This window comes from Mirounga angustirostris, unplaced genomic scaffold (genome assembly GCF_029215605.1).
Source record: "Mirounga angustirostris isolate CCGP_5_RB_7025 unplaced genomic scaffold, mMirAng1.0.hap1 SCAF_10, whole genome shotgun sequence".
NCBI lineage: Eukaryota > Metazoa > Chordata > Mammalia > Carnivora > Phocidae > Mirounga > Mirounga angustirostris.
Window position 1 is genome coordinate 69,110,123 of NW_026991718.1, and position 14,487 is coordinate 69,124,609.

General features: G+C 33.5%; 1 protein-coding gene across 17 annotated transcripts in view; it reads left to right on the forward strand.

Moving 5' to 3' along the window:
• Nucleotides 1–14,487, forward strand: part of NRXN1 (neurexin 1) — a 1,136,941-nt gene that overhangs the window by 528,806 nt on the left and 593,648 nt on the right. For 10 of the 17 annotated variants that reach the window (XM_045885018.2, XM_045885009.2, XM_045885012.2 and 7 more), the window contains one exon: nt 1,339–1,365. The exons of the other annotated variants lie outside the window; for them this stretch is intronic. In XM_045885018.2, the coding sequence (XP_045740974.1) occupies nt 1,339–1,365 (27 nt within the window). The remainder of the gene's footprint in view (nt 1–1,338; nt 1,366–14,487) is intronic. 17 annotated transcript variants of the gene reach the window in all.

Below are 14,487 nucleotides of genomic sequence, written 5' to 3' on the forward strand. Positions count from 1 at the left end.
AGCTCATAAAATATAAAATTATTGCAGTGATAGCTTATTGCATACAATTGCATTCAATAAATATTAGTTAAATCAAGCTAAATAATAAGGGTGGTTTTTAAAAGATCACTAAAGAACGCACTGCACTGTCAATTTACTGTTCTGTTGGAGTTCCCTCTAGTGACAAGGATAGGTTACTACAACAATTCAAAGGAAATTGCCTACTCGCAGTAAAGGGGCTGCTAGCCGAAGTGGAAACACTCACGGGAATTGTCCAACAGCAAAGCATTCTGTGGAAAGAGTTGTGTAGGTGCTGGTCCTTGGCTGTTTGCAACCACTTTTCTGATGCGGTTGACGACACATGACAAACTCAGCTATATGGAAACAGAATCTAGGTTTCTATTTTTCACGTTCCCCAAAGGCATTAATTAAATACAGCAACGAAAACCAACAAATATGTATCTATACATAAAATAAACATAAAACATCCCACACAGTCCTTTAAAGGCAACCCTTATAATCACAGTCTGTGTTACTCAGATCAGACATTCTGTTCTTAGAGAATCTGTGTTTATAGAAGAAGGAAGTGTAAGAAAAGGAAGATCAATACCAGTGTTAACCATGACACTTAGTACATAGAGATAACATTGTTCACTCCCAAGAGAGGCATAGGCTCATGTGCTCTGAAGAATGACATTACTCCTTAGCCACTCGAGGCTTCTAAAGGAAAATACAGTTGTTTCTTACTTCCTCCAATTAATACAAGGCATGGAATCCAGCCGGTATCTGGCTGTTACCTTTTCTGCCTAAGCCAATGATAATAATAACAAAAATAAAAAATACATTAGGGTGAGATTAGAATAACTTCGACTTGCTCTCCATTTGACCACCACAATTCTCAAGAGTTCTGTTGGCCTTTGTGGGATATTAGACTCTGAAGGTCCAAGATGTCTGAGCCTAGCTGGGCTTGCACTATACCCCATTGTGACGGAGCACTTTTTAATTACGCTGAAAACAATGATAATGTTCTTTCACAGATGGGGAGAAAGTCGCAGCCTCTCTAAGCCAAACATCTTTGACAGTTAACAACTCTTTCTTTCACTTAGATTTGTCACCATGTAGCTTTGTTTGAATTGGCCATTTAAAACAAAACAAAACAAAACCTTCTATCGTTGTTTACAATGTGAAGTTTTATAACAATGAATCTGGGTTCTAGAAGTATGTAAAGAATACAAGATATGGACTGGCCATATTTGCATGTGTCTGTCCCCGGAAGGGTGGACTGTGATTTTATTGGATGTCTGCAGCTATTACCTTGAAGGATAAATTTTCATTTTTCATCTATTCTTCCCCATCTAGATTGTATCAGGATTAACTGTAATTCCAGTAAGTGCCTATTCAAAATTTTTAAAATGTTATTCCTCCATTATGATGTAAGCTAGTACAGAAAAAAAAAAAAAATGAGAGCAAGAGAAAGATGTTTATCAAACTCATGAATTCACTTGCGAAGTATACCAGTCCATCATCTGGGTTGTAAAAATTCATTTTGAAATCTGTCCAGCTGAAGACTTTCCTGCTGTAGTTCCTACATCTAAGTGGGAAAAGAGGTGACAAATATTTGGGAAAAGAGGTGACAAATATTTGGGAAAAGAGGTGACAAATATTTGAGCAGACGGTGCACACACCTCTACAGACCTTTGAATAAGGCAAGTAGCATTTGTATTTTGCCTGATCTTGGACTCCAGTAGCTCTCCTCATCACCAAATTAGGAAAACAATACTGTGGGTCTATTTCCTTCACTTTCTGTTTTTATCTCTTGACTCGAAATATAGAAAAAAATTGAATTCCTTTTATTTTGAGAGCTACTGCTAAGCTCTTCTAAATTCAACCAAAATTTTACTTAGAAAAATGTATTTTTCAATGTTATATGTATACTTGTAAAGAAGATTACTTGTCTAAGAGTTTTTTCTTGTTCATTAAGAGTATTTACATGATGAATTTTTACATCCTCATCACATATCTGCAAAAATAATCAAAACCCTTCAAATCTGTGATATGCATGCCAAATGATGAATCAGAAAAGATGCATGGACTGAGTTTTATTTGACTGTGGACTAGAGAACCTGAAAGGATATAAGGACTGTGATTTTATTTTGAGTTGTAGCATTACCTTAAGAATAAGTTTATTTTATTTCTTTACGTAAATGTTCAGGTTTTTTCCTTTCCAGTTTTGCTGACCACATTAAGGAATCTCCTCCAATGATACCAAAGTTGTTAGCTATGTAAATAAAATGGTTCTAGCAAGGTTCTAATCTCTCATTGTTATAGTCAGTGAGAACAAACATTTTCTATATCCTTGGAAAATGCTGAATGTAAGTTGATGAAGTCTACTCCCAAAACCATTGGCTGTGTTTGCAAATAGCTATGTCGTCCTCTGAGGAACGAAATGGTGGTCTTAAACGTACAAAACAAGAAGTTTTACTAATGAAATACATACTACTTTAAACACCATGCGTCTTATAACTCAGATTTGTCTTCGAATATTTTAATATTCATTTTAAAGTAACATAAATGTGAATCTTTCCAATCATAGCAATAAGAAGGTAACTGAATCATGACTTATGAAAAATTAAATTGATAAACTATCATACAAGGCATTAAACATCATCTTGAACAGAACAGTTCCTGAAACAATCTCTCAAAGCTCTCACACAAGTGGAATTTTCCAAGTTTACATCATCTCCTATCAAACCCCATCCCACACTTCCTGAGAAGGAGCACAGTTTTTGCGAGTCTCACACCACGGTCCAGTTTGCTTTCAGCTCTGAGGCACTGATGCGGGCAAAGTGGCAGTCACGAAATACTTTCCCGGAGCTAGATTTGTGCCTTAATGCAGTTATAGATGTTCTTGATACATCCTGAGTCTTAGAAAATAGTAGGAGGAAAATCCTCCTTTCTAGACTCCTGTTTTATGTACTCTTGTTTATTTATATTAAGCATACAATAAAGCATGAGTTTTTAAATTTACAAAATGTAACTATATAAACTCTAGTTTTGGAATTCTACAATGGGAATTAACTAAATGAAGTGTGATGCTGTGTTTTCTAGCTATACCAATGAAATATATATTTATAGTCTAATTACCCTTGTTAGACACTTCTCTTCAGTTGGCTTATATTACGAGATTCTAACATTAAGCACAGTCTTTTGGTTTTTGCTGGTTAGTGAAATTTTTCCCTTTTTAAGGAGTATGCACTACATGTAAGTTACTTGAATTAAATGAATGATCGTGAGCTTTCAGTGCACACCTCGGACAGGACTGCAAATGCCTTAACTTGACAGCAGTCACTGGAAAGAACATTCGATGCGCAGGTAACGCTTTCATTTTCTTTTGCCTTTATTTGGGGAATAGTGGGCAGATGTGGCAAGAACCCCAAGTTCCATCAAGAATTCATGTTATTACTCAAAGTTAGGAGAGAGAGGAATTTACATATCAAATAATGCAAATCTAACTCACAGTAATTAAATAAGCAGAGATTTCCACCTGGAGTGCATTTCCTACCCCATAAAAATATAAATTGAAATATCTGTATCTCAGCATAAATTGTAGTTTGAGTGACTGATTTATTACATTCATCCCCTGTGAACTTTAAGTTCGTCTGAGACCGAGATGAATGTACATTTATTAAATCACAGTCATCCAGCACCTACCAACATCTCTAAAAATTATATCATACCTAAGATATCAAAGATAACTCAAGTGATATCTTTTAGAAAATTTCCACAGCAAATATACAAACTATAATGTAAAAGATTATCTTAGGTTGAGAATTAATATTAAACTCTAAATTATTAAGGTTGGATGGAAACATTTTCAAACTTCTCAAACTTACTCAGAATTGCTCTGCTGTTTCCTTTGGTGGCTCCATCCTTCTTCATCCCCCGCCCTCAGTGTAGAGCAGATGTTACTTGATAAGGAAAAGAAAATATATATGTTATCAGACTATCCAATCTTTGCCCTTGAAGAATAGGTAGTGGGTGAAGAGGGAAGATGATCTAGCTTCATGTATTCAGATGTGTGGGACCATCAGAGATGGCAGGTGCATTCCTTTGTCAGCCATTTCTGTTTGAGTAGTTTAGATGCAGCAATAGAGTCTTCAAGGGAGGACAGCCTTTTGTTTGGGTTCCTTGGAGAAAGGGAAGATTTGAATTCCAGAGAGCATCTCTGGCAGATTCTTTCTTGTCACCATTTTTCCCCCTCATAGGAAAAGCTGTCAGGAATCTTTAGGTGGAAAGAGAGCCTGTTTTCATTTAAAAATCAAAAGGTTATTTTCATGTGTGAAGAGTGTACTTTTTAAAAAAGAACCTTCTCTTTGAATAGTGGTCATCTCAGTGTCAAAATGTATGCTTTGATCTTTCAAATTACAAATGGGATGTCTCTGCACACAGTGTCAGACCAATCCTAGCTCTTTGACATCCATTAGCTTGTATCATTGCTAAAATATGTTTGTTATCTGCAACTTGGAATTAAATTAAGGTCTGTTTGTACAGATTCATGGCCTGGAAGGTGAGCATGGAAGTGTGTTATCTCACACTCTCCACTCTCCTCTATCCACGATAGAAATAAAGGACTAGTCAGACTCCTTGTGCCTTCTCAATCGATATTCCAATATTGAGAGAAACAGTCTGCCATCATAAAATAATTGTGTATGGAAGTTGCTTAAAGAACTACCATCTTTTAGAGCATATCATTTCTTCTCTGGACAGTATTTCATAAAGGTAGATGAGAAAGGACTCTAAAGTCACATTCTTCTAACATAAAGAGAAAAAAATATTTGAATTAATGAAAAAAAGACAAGTTGTAGACTATTTTACAAAAAAATAATTATTGTAGAAATTACTAACTAATCATTAACAAGTTATTACCGAGAAAATCCAAATCAGATTGAGTAGTACTTTCCTGACTGACACATGAATTATTTGCATGAAAAGGCGTGTCTGACAGTCTCTTCCCTAGGTTCATATTAGTGGACTTAATACATCTTTTAAAAACTATAAAGATTGCAAAGGAAATTTTCTAATCCTTATGAAATTATCTCAAATTCATTATTAGTTGGATCTGTCCTGGCCAGCATTCTTACTGTGTATTCTCTTTGTCTGCCAAAGTACATAGCCTAGTATCTTGGTTAACTCTGTGGTAGAGTTACCGAGACAGTCTTAATCTTAAATTTGGTATCCAGTAGTTCCCTACAATACTCCCAAACTCATTAGGCTATGTATTTCTCTATAATTTTTTTCTGAAGACTTGGATTTGTAGTGATATATTGCATCTTTAAATGATCCCAAATTTTATTCTTTCTCTCTTCTCGTAACCTTGAAATTTGTTAGTGCTATAATCCTTAACAGTTTAAATACATTGGGCATTTGAAAACAAAATGTGTTCCTATCAACTATAGATGAGTCCTAATTGTCCTGTAAATAACTAAATATGTTAGGATGCAGGGAGACTTTCATACTTACGTTTTTGTTAGTATTTCTTTCTTTGCTTTCTTTTATTTATTGGTTTTGTTGGTTGCTTTGTTTGTTTGTTTTTATCTTTTCAAATCAATGACATAATTACAGAATGTCCTTCTTGCTCACAGGAAGGCTTGGGGCCACCTCTGCATCCACTTTAAAATTGATTTTAATATAAACTCATGATCTCTGATGTTTGTTTTGCTTGTTGGCATTATTTTGGATTCTTTATGCCTTGTATATGTGTCTCTTCTCCTGCCCACCTGATCTTTCTTCCTACCAAGATATATTCTTCCTCTCCACTTCCAATATTGTTTCCTCCTGTTCTGTTTCCTCTTGTTTTCTTACAAGAATAAAAATTCTCTGGGTTGACAAAATATTTTAGTAGGTAGACCCTCCAACTATTTTTGGCTTCTCATAGAAAATGGTTTCTCTAGTGCAGAGACAACAAAATTGCAGATCACATTAATGTGGACAGAATGTCAAGGGTTGAAGTTCAGCTCCTTTTATTTGCAGTTCAGTGTCTAAAGTATCAGAGAGAAAGAGAATGTGAGGCCGAGTACTTAATCTCACTTTGCACTTGGACAGAGTGAAGAAACACTCTGAGGAGTATGCTATTGGAAAATGTACTGTGATGGATATCTGGAGTGGATAATAAGATCTTTGTATTATCATTTTATTACCAGAATGAAAAGATCAACTGGATATTAGTTATCACCCATTTTTTTTGTGTAGTAAAAATGGAAAGCAATAAAAGAATGCAAAATGTCAAACAGTGGCACTTAAGCCATATTAGATTGCTTTGATCAGACTGCCGTTTGGCAGGCTCCTTAAAAAGACAGGAGGAAATTTCTGGGGCCTGGCTCTTGTTAACATGAAGCAAATGTTCAGTTCAGAGCCACTGCCTGGTGCCTAAAGAGCAGACAGCTGGGAAAGGGAATCTTCTAGCTCCTGCCCTATGCAACAGTTGCCCGATTTGTGGAGTTGTGTCATTCCTTCTCATGACTGGTGCTCTTCATCTGCTTCGGACAGGGGCTGCTGAAGCAATGAAGGAAGATGACTTTACAAATACAGAACATAGGAGTTTTGTTTGTTCTTTTAGTTACTGGTTACTGTCATTTTTGGTTTGGTTTTTTTTTTTTTTTTTTTAAGCTGAAAGTAGATTTAAGGAAAGGAGAATAAAAGACAGTTAATATATGATTATTTTTAGCAAAAATCTAAGGGAAATAAAATACTGAGACCATAGATTTCTGATTACAAAAAAAAAACGCAAATAGCTAAAACAAAGGGAATTAGCACATGACAATGAGTCTTTAGAAAAATATCAAAATTGGAATGAAATTTAAGGAATGCCCATTTGGATTATCCACATTTTAAATTTATGAGCATTATAAAGAAGAGTACAGTTTTTCCCTGCACATTTAAATGGCTACATTGGGCAAATCTTAGTGAGAGGGCCTGAGAAGTAGAAGACTTGGGTCCATTTTCATGAACAATCAATCTGTTCATTGTCTATATACAAATACAGAATGCTGCAGTGTCTTAAAAGACCGTTCTTTTGTGCAGGTTCCTCTTGAAATCAGGCTCAATTATTAATTGATTGATTGAAGCATTTTCTTATTGCTATTGCAAAAGGCTGTGCTCAAAGTGAGGCAAAATTCCAGATTAGGGGGGACTGAATTCATCAAATTCTCTTTCATTGTTGAAACTTCGCATTTTAACAACGGCCTAGGTAGATATTGTCAGAAAGGCCTAGAAAGTTTCAGAAGAACCATTCTGATTTGATATTCCCTTGGTTTCTGTGAAAAGGATTTTTTTTTTTTTTATACAACCAAGTTTCACTGAACGTAAGAGACAACAGCCTGTTGGTGAGATGTTTTTGTTTGTTGTGTTATTAGAAAGAGCTGGTTTCTAAATATCCATCACTCCTTTCACAGTTTTGAGTTTCTTTTTTCTTTTCCATGTGTTTATTTATGTATTTCTTTTGGTAGGGATGTAGCATCTCAACATTTATCATTGATCCAGAAAAATCAAAGATAGAAATTTGAATCAGGTATTTCTTGCCATTAATAAGATTTTTTTTTTTGCTTTTAGTTTATTTCATTGTGAGATGCATGATTCAAATTTCATTTGTTTTATAGAAAACAATAATAATTTTCTGTATTTGGAGCATTTTGTCTTTTACTCGTACACCCTGATTCAGGTTCATAGAAAGTTAACTACTAAAAAAATAAAAAGACTAAAAAAAACTCAGTAACTTCTATTTAAAACAGTCTACAATTTTTAGGACAGCCTTAATATTCAGTGATGATCAAAAGCACCATGCCATGGCACTCATTTTAGTAGTATAGAGAAATACAGATTAGAAAATTTTCTACAAGTTTTAGGGGAAGGAAAGGAAAAATAACAGAGGACGAAAACAGGGAGATTAACCATAAGAGACTCTTAACTCTAGGAAACAAACTGAGGGCTGCTGGAGGGGAAGGGAGTGGGAGGATAGGGTAATTGGGTGATGGGCATTAAGGAGGGCATTTGATGTAATGAGCACTGGGTGTTGTATGCAATTGATGAATCACTTAATTCTATCTCTGAAACTAATAATACAGTATATGTTAATTAAATTGAATTTAAATTAAAAAAGCAAAATTTCTGCAAGTTTTGTATTCCTAATTTTACTCAAAAGAAAGCCACTAACAATTTACACCCTATCAATTGCTTATCTATCAGAGAGTATGAAAACAAATACCATGATCATGGATTTCAATTCCTCATACAGTCACTAGAAAGGCATTATGCATCTGCTACCCGCTGAAATAGATGCATGATTTAAAAATGATGCCTTTGTTTACTTAACTATGGGTCAGATCTGATTAATATAAGCATTCCAGCTTGGCTTCCATTTATAGGAGTATACATATTCTTACACACCATGGTTTAAAACGTAGAATGTGAATTTTTTTTTTTAGCTCTTGGAGAACTTTGATGATTTTTAAAAGTTTTAGCCTTGAAAAATAGGTGTTTTTTTAAATTTGATTAATTATTTATATATATTTTACTATCTTATGGAATTGGCAGTGTTTTCTGAGAAAATAGCTTGGCTATTTGAAGATGTTTGCATAATTTGAAAAAGCTGATTTTCTTTTAAAAAAATTGAGATAAATTGCAAAAAAAAATGTAAAAGATTTCATAGCCTAAGTTTCAAAGAAATGCTAAGGTTCATATTTAGTAAGTTAGTTTCCCTAAAGATTATGGTATACTATATAAACACTCATCAAAACATAAAATGTTATTTTACATTGATGTCTATACACTCAATAATTTGATATTAACCTAGAATTTTAGACTCTCTTTGTTACAACAAAAACTCATGAATTTAGTTCCCACTGACTCAGAAGTTATGTTTATTCAAATGACCTTTAGACTGAATTATTTCACTATATACAAAAAGAATTTGTTAAGCCATTGGAAACTTTTACTAGATAATAGAAGTGTACTTCTAATCCACTTAAGAGAATGCACTTTAAAACATTGAAAAAAAATTAAAAATTCAAAAAAAAATTTTTTAATTGAGGATAATTGACACACAATGTTACATTAGTTTCATATGTACAACATAGTGATTCAACAAATTTATACATTACGCTGTGCTCAGTACAAGTATAGCTTCCATCTGTCACCATACTAGGCTATTACAACATCATTGACTATATTCCTTATGCTGTGCCTTTTATTCCCATGACTTATTCATTCCAAACTGTATCTCCCAGTCCCCTTCACCATCTTGCCCATCCCCTCACCTCCTCTCCTCTGGCAACCATCAGTTTGTTCTCTGTATTTATAGGTCTAATTCTGCTTTTTGCTTGTTTATTCATGTCTGTGTGTGTGTGTGTTTCAGATTCCACATATAAGTGGAATCATATGGTATTTGTCTTTCTCTGTCTGACTTATTTCACTTAGCATAATGCCCTGTCTAGGTCCATCCATGTTGTCACAAATGGCATGATCTCATCCTTTTTTATTGCTGCATAACATTCCTATATGTATATTCCTATACATGTCATGCACTCACACACATACACACACGCCACATCTTGTTTATCCATTCATCTATGAATGGACACTGGGTTGTTTCCATATCTTGGCTATTGTAAATAATACTGCATTGAACATGTGGGTGCATATATCTTTTCAAGTTAGTGTTTTTCTTTTCTTTGGGTAAATACCCATAGTGGAATTATTGGATCATATGTAATTCTATTTTTAATTATTTGAGGAACCTCCATACTGTTTTCCACAATGGCTGCACATATTTACATTCCCACCAATAGTACACAAGTGTTCCTTTTTCTCCTTATCTTCACCAACACTTGTTATTTCTTGTCTTTTTGATTTTAGTAAGAAAATACACTTTCGCATGCTTGAAAAGAATTTGTTTAACTTTGCTCACTATCCTTATCTATTCGTTAAAAATAATCCCTGAAGACTGTTATCGGTCATTACTTTAGAATAGTAATATTGTTTCTATTATATTTTATGTTAATTTATATTGTACCTCTGGGTTTGTTAATTTTTTTTATTATTTAAGGAATAGACATGTATTCAGGTTATATTAGTTAATGAAGGTTTATTATAAGAACACACTAAGAGTAGCTACAGACAAAGAAATCATTCCAGTCACAACATTACAGGTTTTGTGGAGACTAGAATGGGGCTCAAGAACTGAAAGGCTGTTCAATACACAGTGTAGCTCCAATGGCCCAGGTATTTTGTCATTCTTTGGGGAAGGCTCTTGAAATCGGGGTGGGGGGAATGAATGGGGCCATCAAAGAATTTGAAAATTGAAAAGTTCAGTGTGCTCAACGCTCACTTGTTACCAAGGGAAGCAAAGAGCAAGATGGATAAGAAGTGCATTATGAAAACAGCTTCCCCAAAGATAAAGTAAGAAATTCTAAAGGTATTTAAATTACCATTTTTTAATTTGCAGTTAATACTGGATTATTTGCTCATTGTTACTTGTTCTTGGAATGCATCACTCATAAAGTTGTGAGAATTCTTTATCCTCCCATCACCCTTCCCAGGACATCGGTATAAATAAAGACTTGAAAGATTTAGTGCAAAGTACTATTGAAATAAATTTCAAAGTCAATTGCCTTTTTCTATAGATAATTATTATACTTAAAATTGCCTTGGAAATTTAGGATTTAGAGTAAGAACGATCAATTCTCTTTTAAAATTTGCATACAAATATATAGCCAGCCTGTGAATATAGGCACTCATTAAATTGTCAGATACATGGAAAAAAAAAATCAACCCATTTTGGAAATCAAGAAATTTTGACTATAAATAAATGTGCACTACTAAAAAATCCAAAGAATTCTGAAACATTTTACATTTCAATAGGTACAAAGGAAATTAAAACCCAAATATTATAGAACTAATAAACTATAATGGCATGACTTAAAATTGCTATTACTGATTTTTCATGCATTATGAAGGTGTCCAGTAAAAGAAAATAAAAAATAAATGATTTAATAAGTTATGCAAATTCCCTTGGACTACATACATATTCACCTAATAATGTTGAAATAGGTGGACCAAAATGGAGGTAGGACCTGATAATGACTTTCTGCCAAAGTAATATAAAGCAGGTCCAGGTCATTGAGCCAGTTGAAGAAAGATAAAATAGAGAGAAAACATATATGTACAAAAGTAAGTTCTATTATGATTCATCAGTGATCTCAGAGCAGTCAATTAAAGCTGATTAGAAGCATCTGTGAGCAAGATCTTGAGAAACAAACCAGATTGGAATAACCATGAATGAAAAGATACTTACAGATGCATTGCTTTAATTTATCATTGACTGTAATCCACTAAGTGAAAGCCTAACTGACGTAATCTTATCATAGGAAGATTGACCAGGAACAAGCATGCAGACATAACATTACTTCTAGCAGTTGGTAGACCAGCTCCAAGGAACCTGCAAACACTATTTCCTCCGATTGAGCAAGTTAACTTGACATAAGATTTAATTGCTAATAACTGTTGCTATCGTTGGACAAGCACCTTTTCAGAACACTTCCAGGACAGGAAGGCAGGCCATTCATTTCAGAAGACTTTGACCCAGAGACACCTTCAAATAAAGGAGCAATCTCAATATTTTTCCCATGACTAAAATAAATGGTTGAATAAAGTCTTAGCACTCAATAACTAAATCATAGCACTTAATGACAAATTAGCCTGATAAATAAGCTAATGACAATATAAGAAAACAATCACGTTAACACTATCTGTTATTGCATTATTAAATTTGTAAGTCATCATACCATTGCTTGGGAAAGAACACATATTATTATTCCAATTTTTATATGATGGATGGATGAATTTTCATGTGTTACTTGTCCATAGCTATCTTTGATGCAGTCATTGAGGAAAGAAAAAAAGACCAAAACAAATGAGATGGCTATAGTTCAACATTTATAAAGACATAATATTTCTTATATTCCTTAGAATGTGTTTTATTAAAAAAATACTTTCATAATATTTAAGACAAATACTGAAAAATAGGATTTCAAGCATCATAATGGCTTCCCAGGGAAAAGAAAGGAAGGGGACAAATAAATCAACAAAGCCAGGAACTGAGATTTATTTATTTCTTCTACTATGCTTTTTATTTTTGGAGAAAGTTTGTTCAGGAATATCCCAAAAATAGTGAGAGAGCTAAATTTTATAAATTCAGTCTTTAAAGATATTCCAATGCACTTATATTAAGATATGGAAAATAAAACACAGTTAAAGCCATCTTTGCTTGTATTATACAAAAATATGCATTCTTCTTGGCCTTCTTATAAAAAGAAATTCTATAACTATTATAATAGAGTAGTCAGATAAAGAATGATATATTTAATTCAATAATCTCTGTGTTTCATACTCTAATCCCATGGCTTTTTAGTGAATTACCAAATATTTGTAAATTTCCGAATGCTCAATATCTGTATGCTTTTTCATTTTTTTCATTCAGATAGTTTGACATTTTGTAAGTATTGCATAAGATGTGTTAAATAAGTATCACTGTAAATCAATACAATCCTTTTCTTTTCATGTCATACCAACACTGAATAAATTTTCCATTTATAATGCTTACTTAAAAGCACATTAACTATTTAGTACTTAATATACCTGCAAGCTATCCTATTATGTGATAAGCATTTCTTGGAAATGACCTTTTTTCCTTAAAATAAAGTCACAGTCCAAATTTTTTCTTTCAGTATATTAGTTTATATTATTACGCTTCTTCTTAAACTTGCCAGTCGAGCTAGATTAGATTTAGAGTTATTTTAAAACATTCTTTGAACAATATATTTATATAATCTGTGTTCATTTTTACTGTGTTGTAAACATAATTATATTCTTAAAAGGTAATTTATATTTCTTAAGATGTATGTTTTTCACATTGAAAATTATTTACATCAGAGATACTTATCCTGGTCTGTCATAAATGGGTACAATCAATGTTAATGCTATAGAGGCTAAATGTTTCTTAGTAGATGATTTAAACCTTGTTGATTCATTTGCCTAGAGCTATGATATTAAGCCAGATATGGAGCAGGAGGTGAGGCAGCTACATATACTAAAGTTTATTTTGTAGATAATAGAAGAGGGTTGTTAGGAAAATGGCAGAGGAGTCTCTGCAGGGTGTTTCCAACAGCTCTCCAAGGTCAGATCTTTTTGCAGACAATGCCAATGTTTTCTTATAATCACTCATTAATTCTTGAATACCTCAATTCTTAAACCAACTGTTTTCTTTGCATTTGGAAATTATTGACTGCTAGCCTTAGGCTATTTTGCTCTCACAGGCTTTACACAATATTAAATTTATTTTCAAGGGAACTGAGCAAAAAAGCTGTCCAAATAATTAGCCAGATAACTGAGTCACCCAAGCTCTCCAACTGTACGACTTATCAGATTCTGTGCTGCCAAATAGAAAAACAAAAGGATGAAGCTTTCTATTTCCTGATACTTTTTAGTGAATGTAAGCATTAAAAGTTAATGGAGTTATTTTTTCTTTAACTGTTTGGCTTAATTCAATATCAGGAGATATTTCCTTTAACACACACACACACACACACACACCAACAAACTCTAAACAAATAGACCCATTCAGTAAATAATTAGTGAATGGCTATTATGTTCATGGCACTGAGCTATAGATGTGTGATATTTTCTTTGAAATTTGAACCCACTGAAGGGAAAATATAATAATAGTGATAATATAATAGTGAAAATAATATTATTACTATAACTGAGGGCTTACTGTGTACTAGGCATTGCTTTAAATTATTCAAATGCATTAAATCTATTTGTGTTGTGAAGTATCCCTATTACTAGCTTATTTTACAGATATAAATACTGAGGCCCAGAGAACTTAAATAGATTACCCAAGTTCACACAGCTAGTAACTTATGGAACTAGGATAAAAACCAAACCTGTGAGTCCAGAACACATGCACCAGACCAAGATAGAGGGTTCTAGCACTTTTAAAAACACAAGGGCAGATTTAAATAACAACCTAACCAAAACAAATAAAATGTAATTAATTAGCATGTTACTATTTTATTTCTCCAGAGAAATTAGTTTATAAAATGCCTTTCTCCTGTTGTTCGTGTTCATTTTTGAAAAGCTAACATCTGGAAGCTTCATGTCTGACATTCTATGATTTGCTCAAGTACTTTTTAATTAAGGAAGGGTATTTCTAGTATTTTTAGTATAAAGAAATGTGTCTATCCTTAGGACTCTATACACAGCACCTTGTTTGTACAGAAAAGGCAAGTAGCTCTCTTCATAAAGACAGTCTGAATAGTTGTCAAGGATGTATTCTCAGCTAAATTGAGGAGATGTTGAGGAGAGATGGAGAAGAGGGACGAGTACATGACTTGGCAAGGAGCTCCTCTTCATGATTGTTAGGATAATTATTAGTCTGTCACCAAGCCCAGGTCC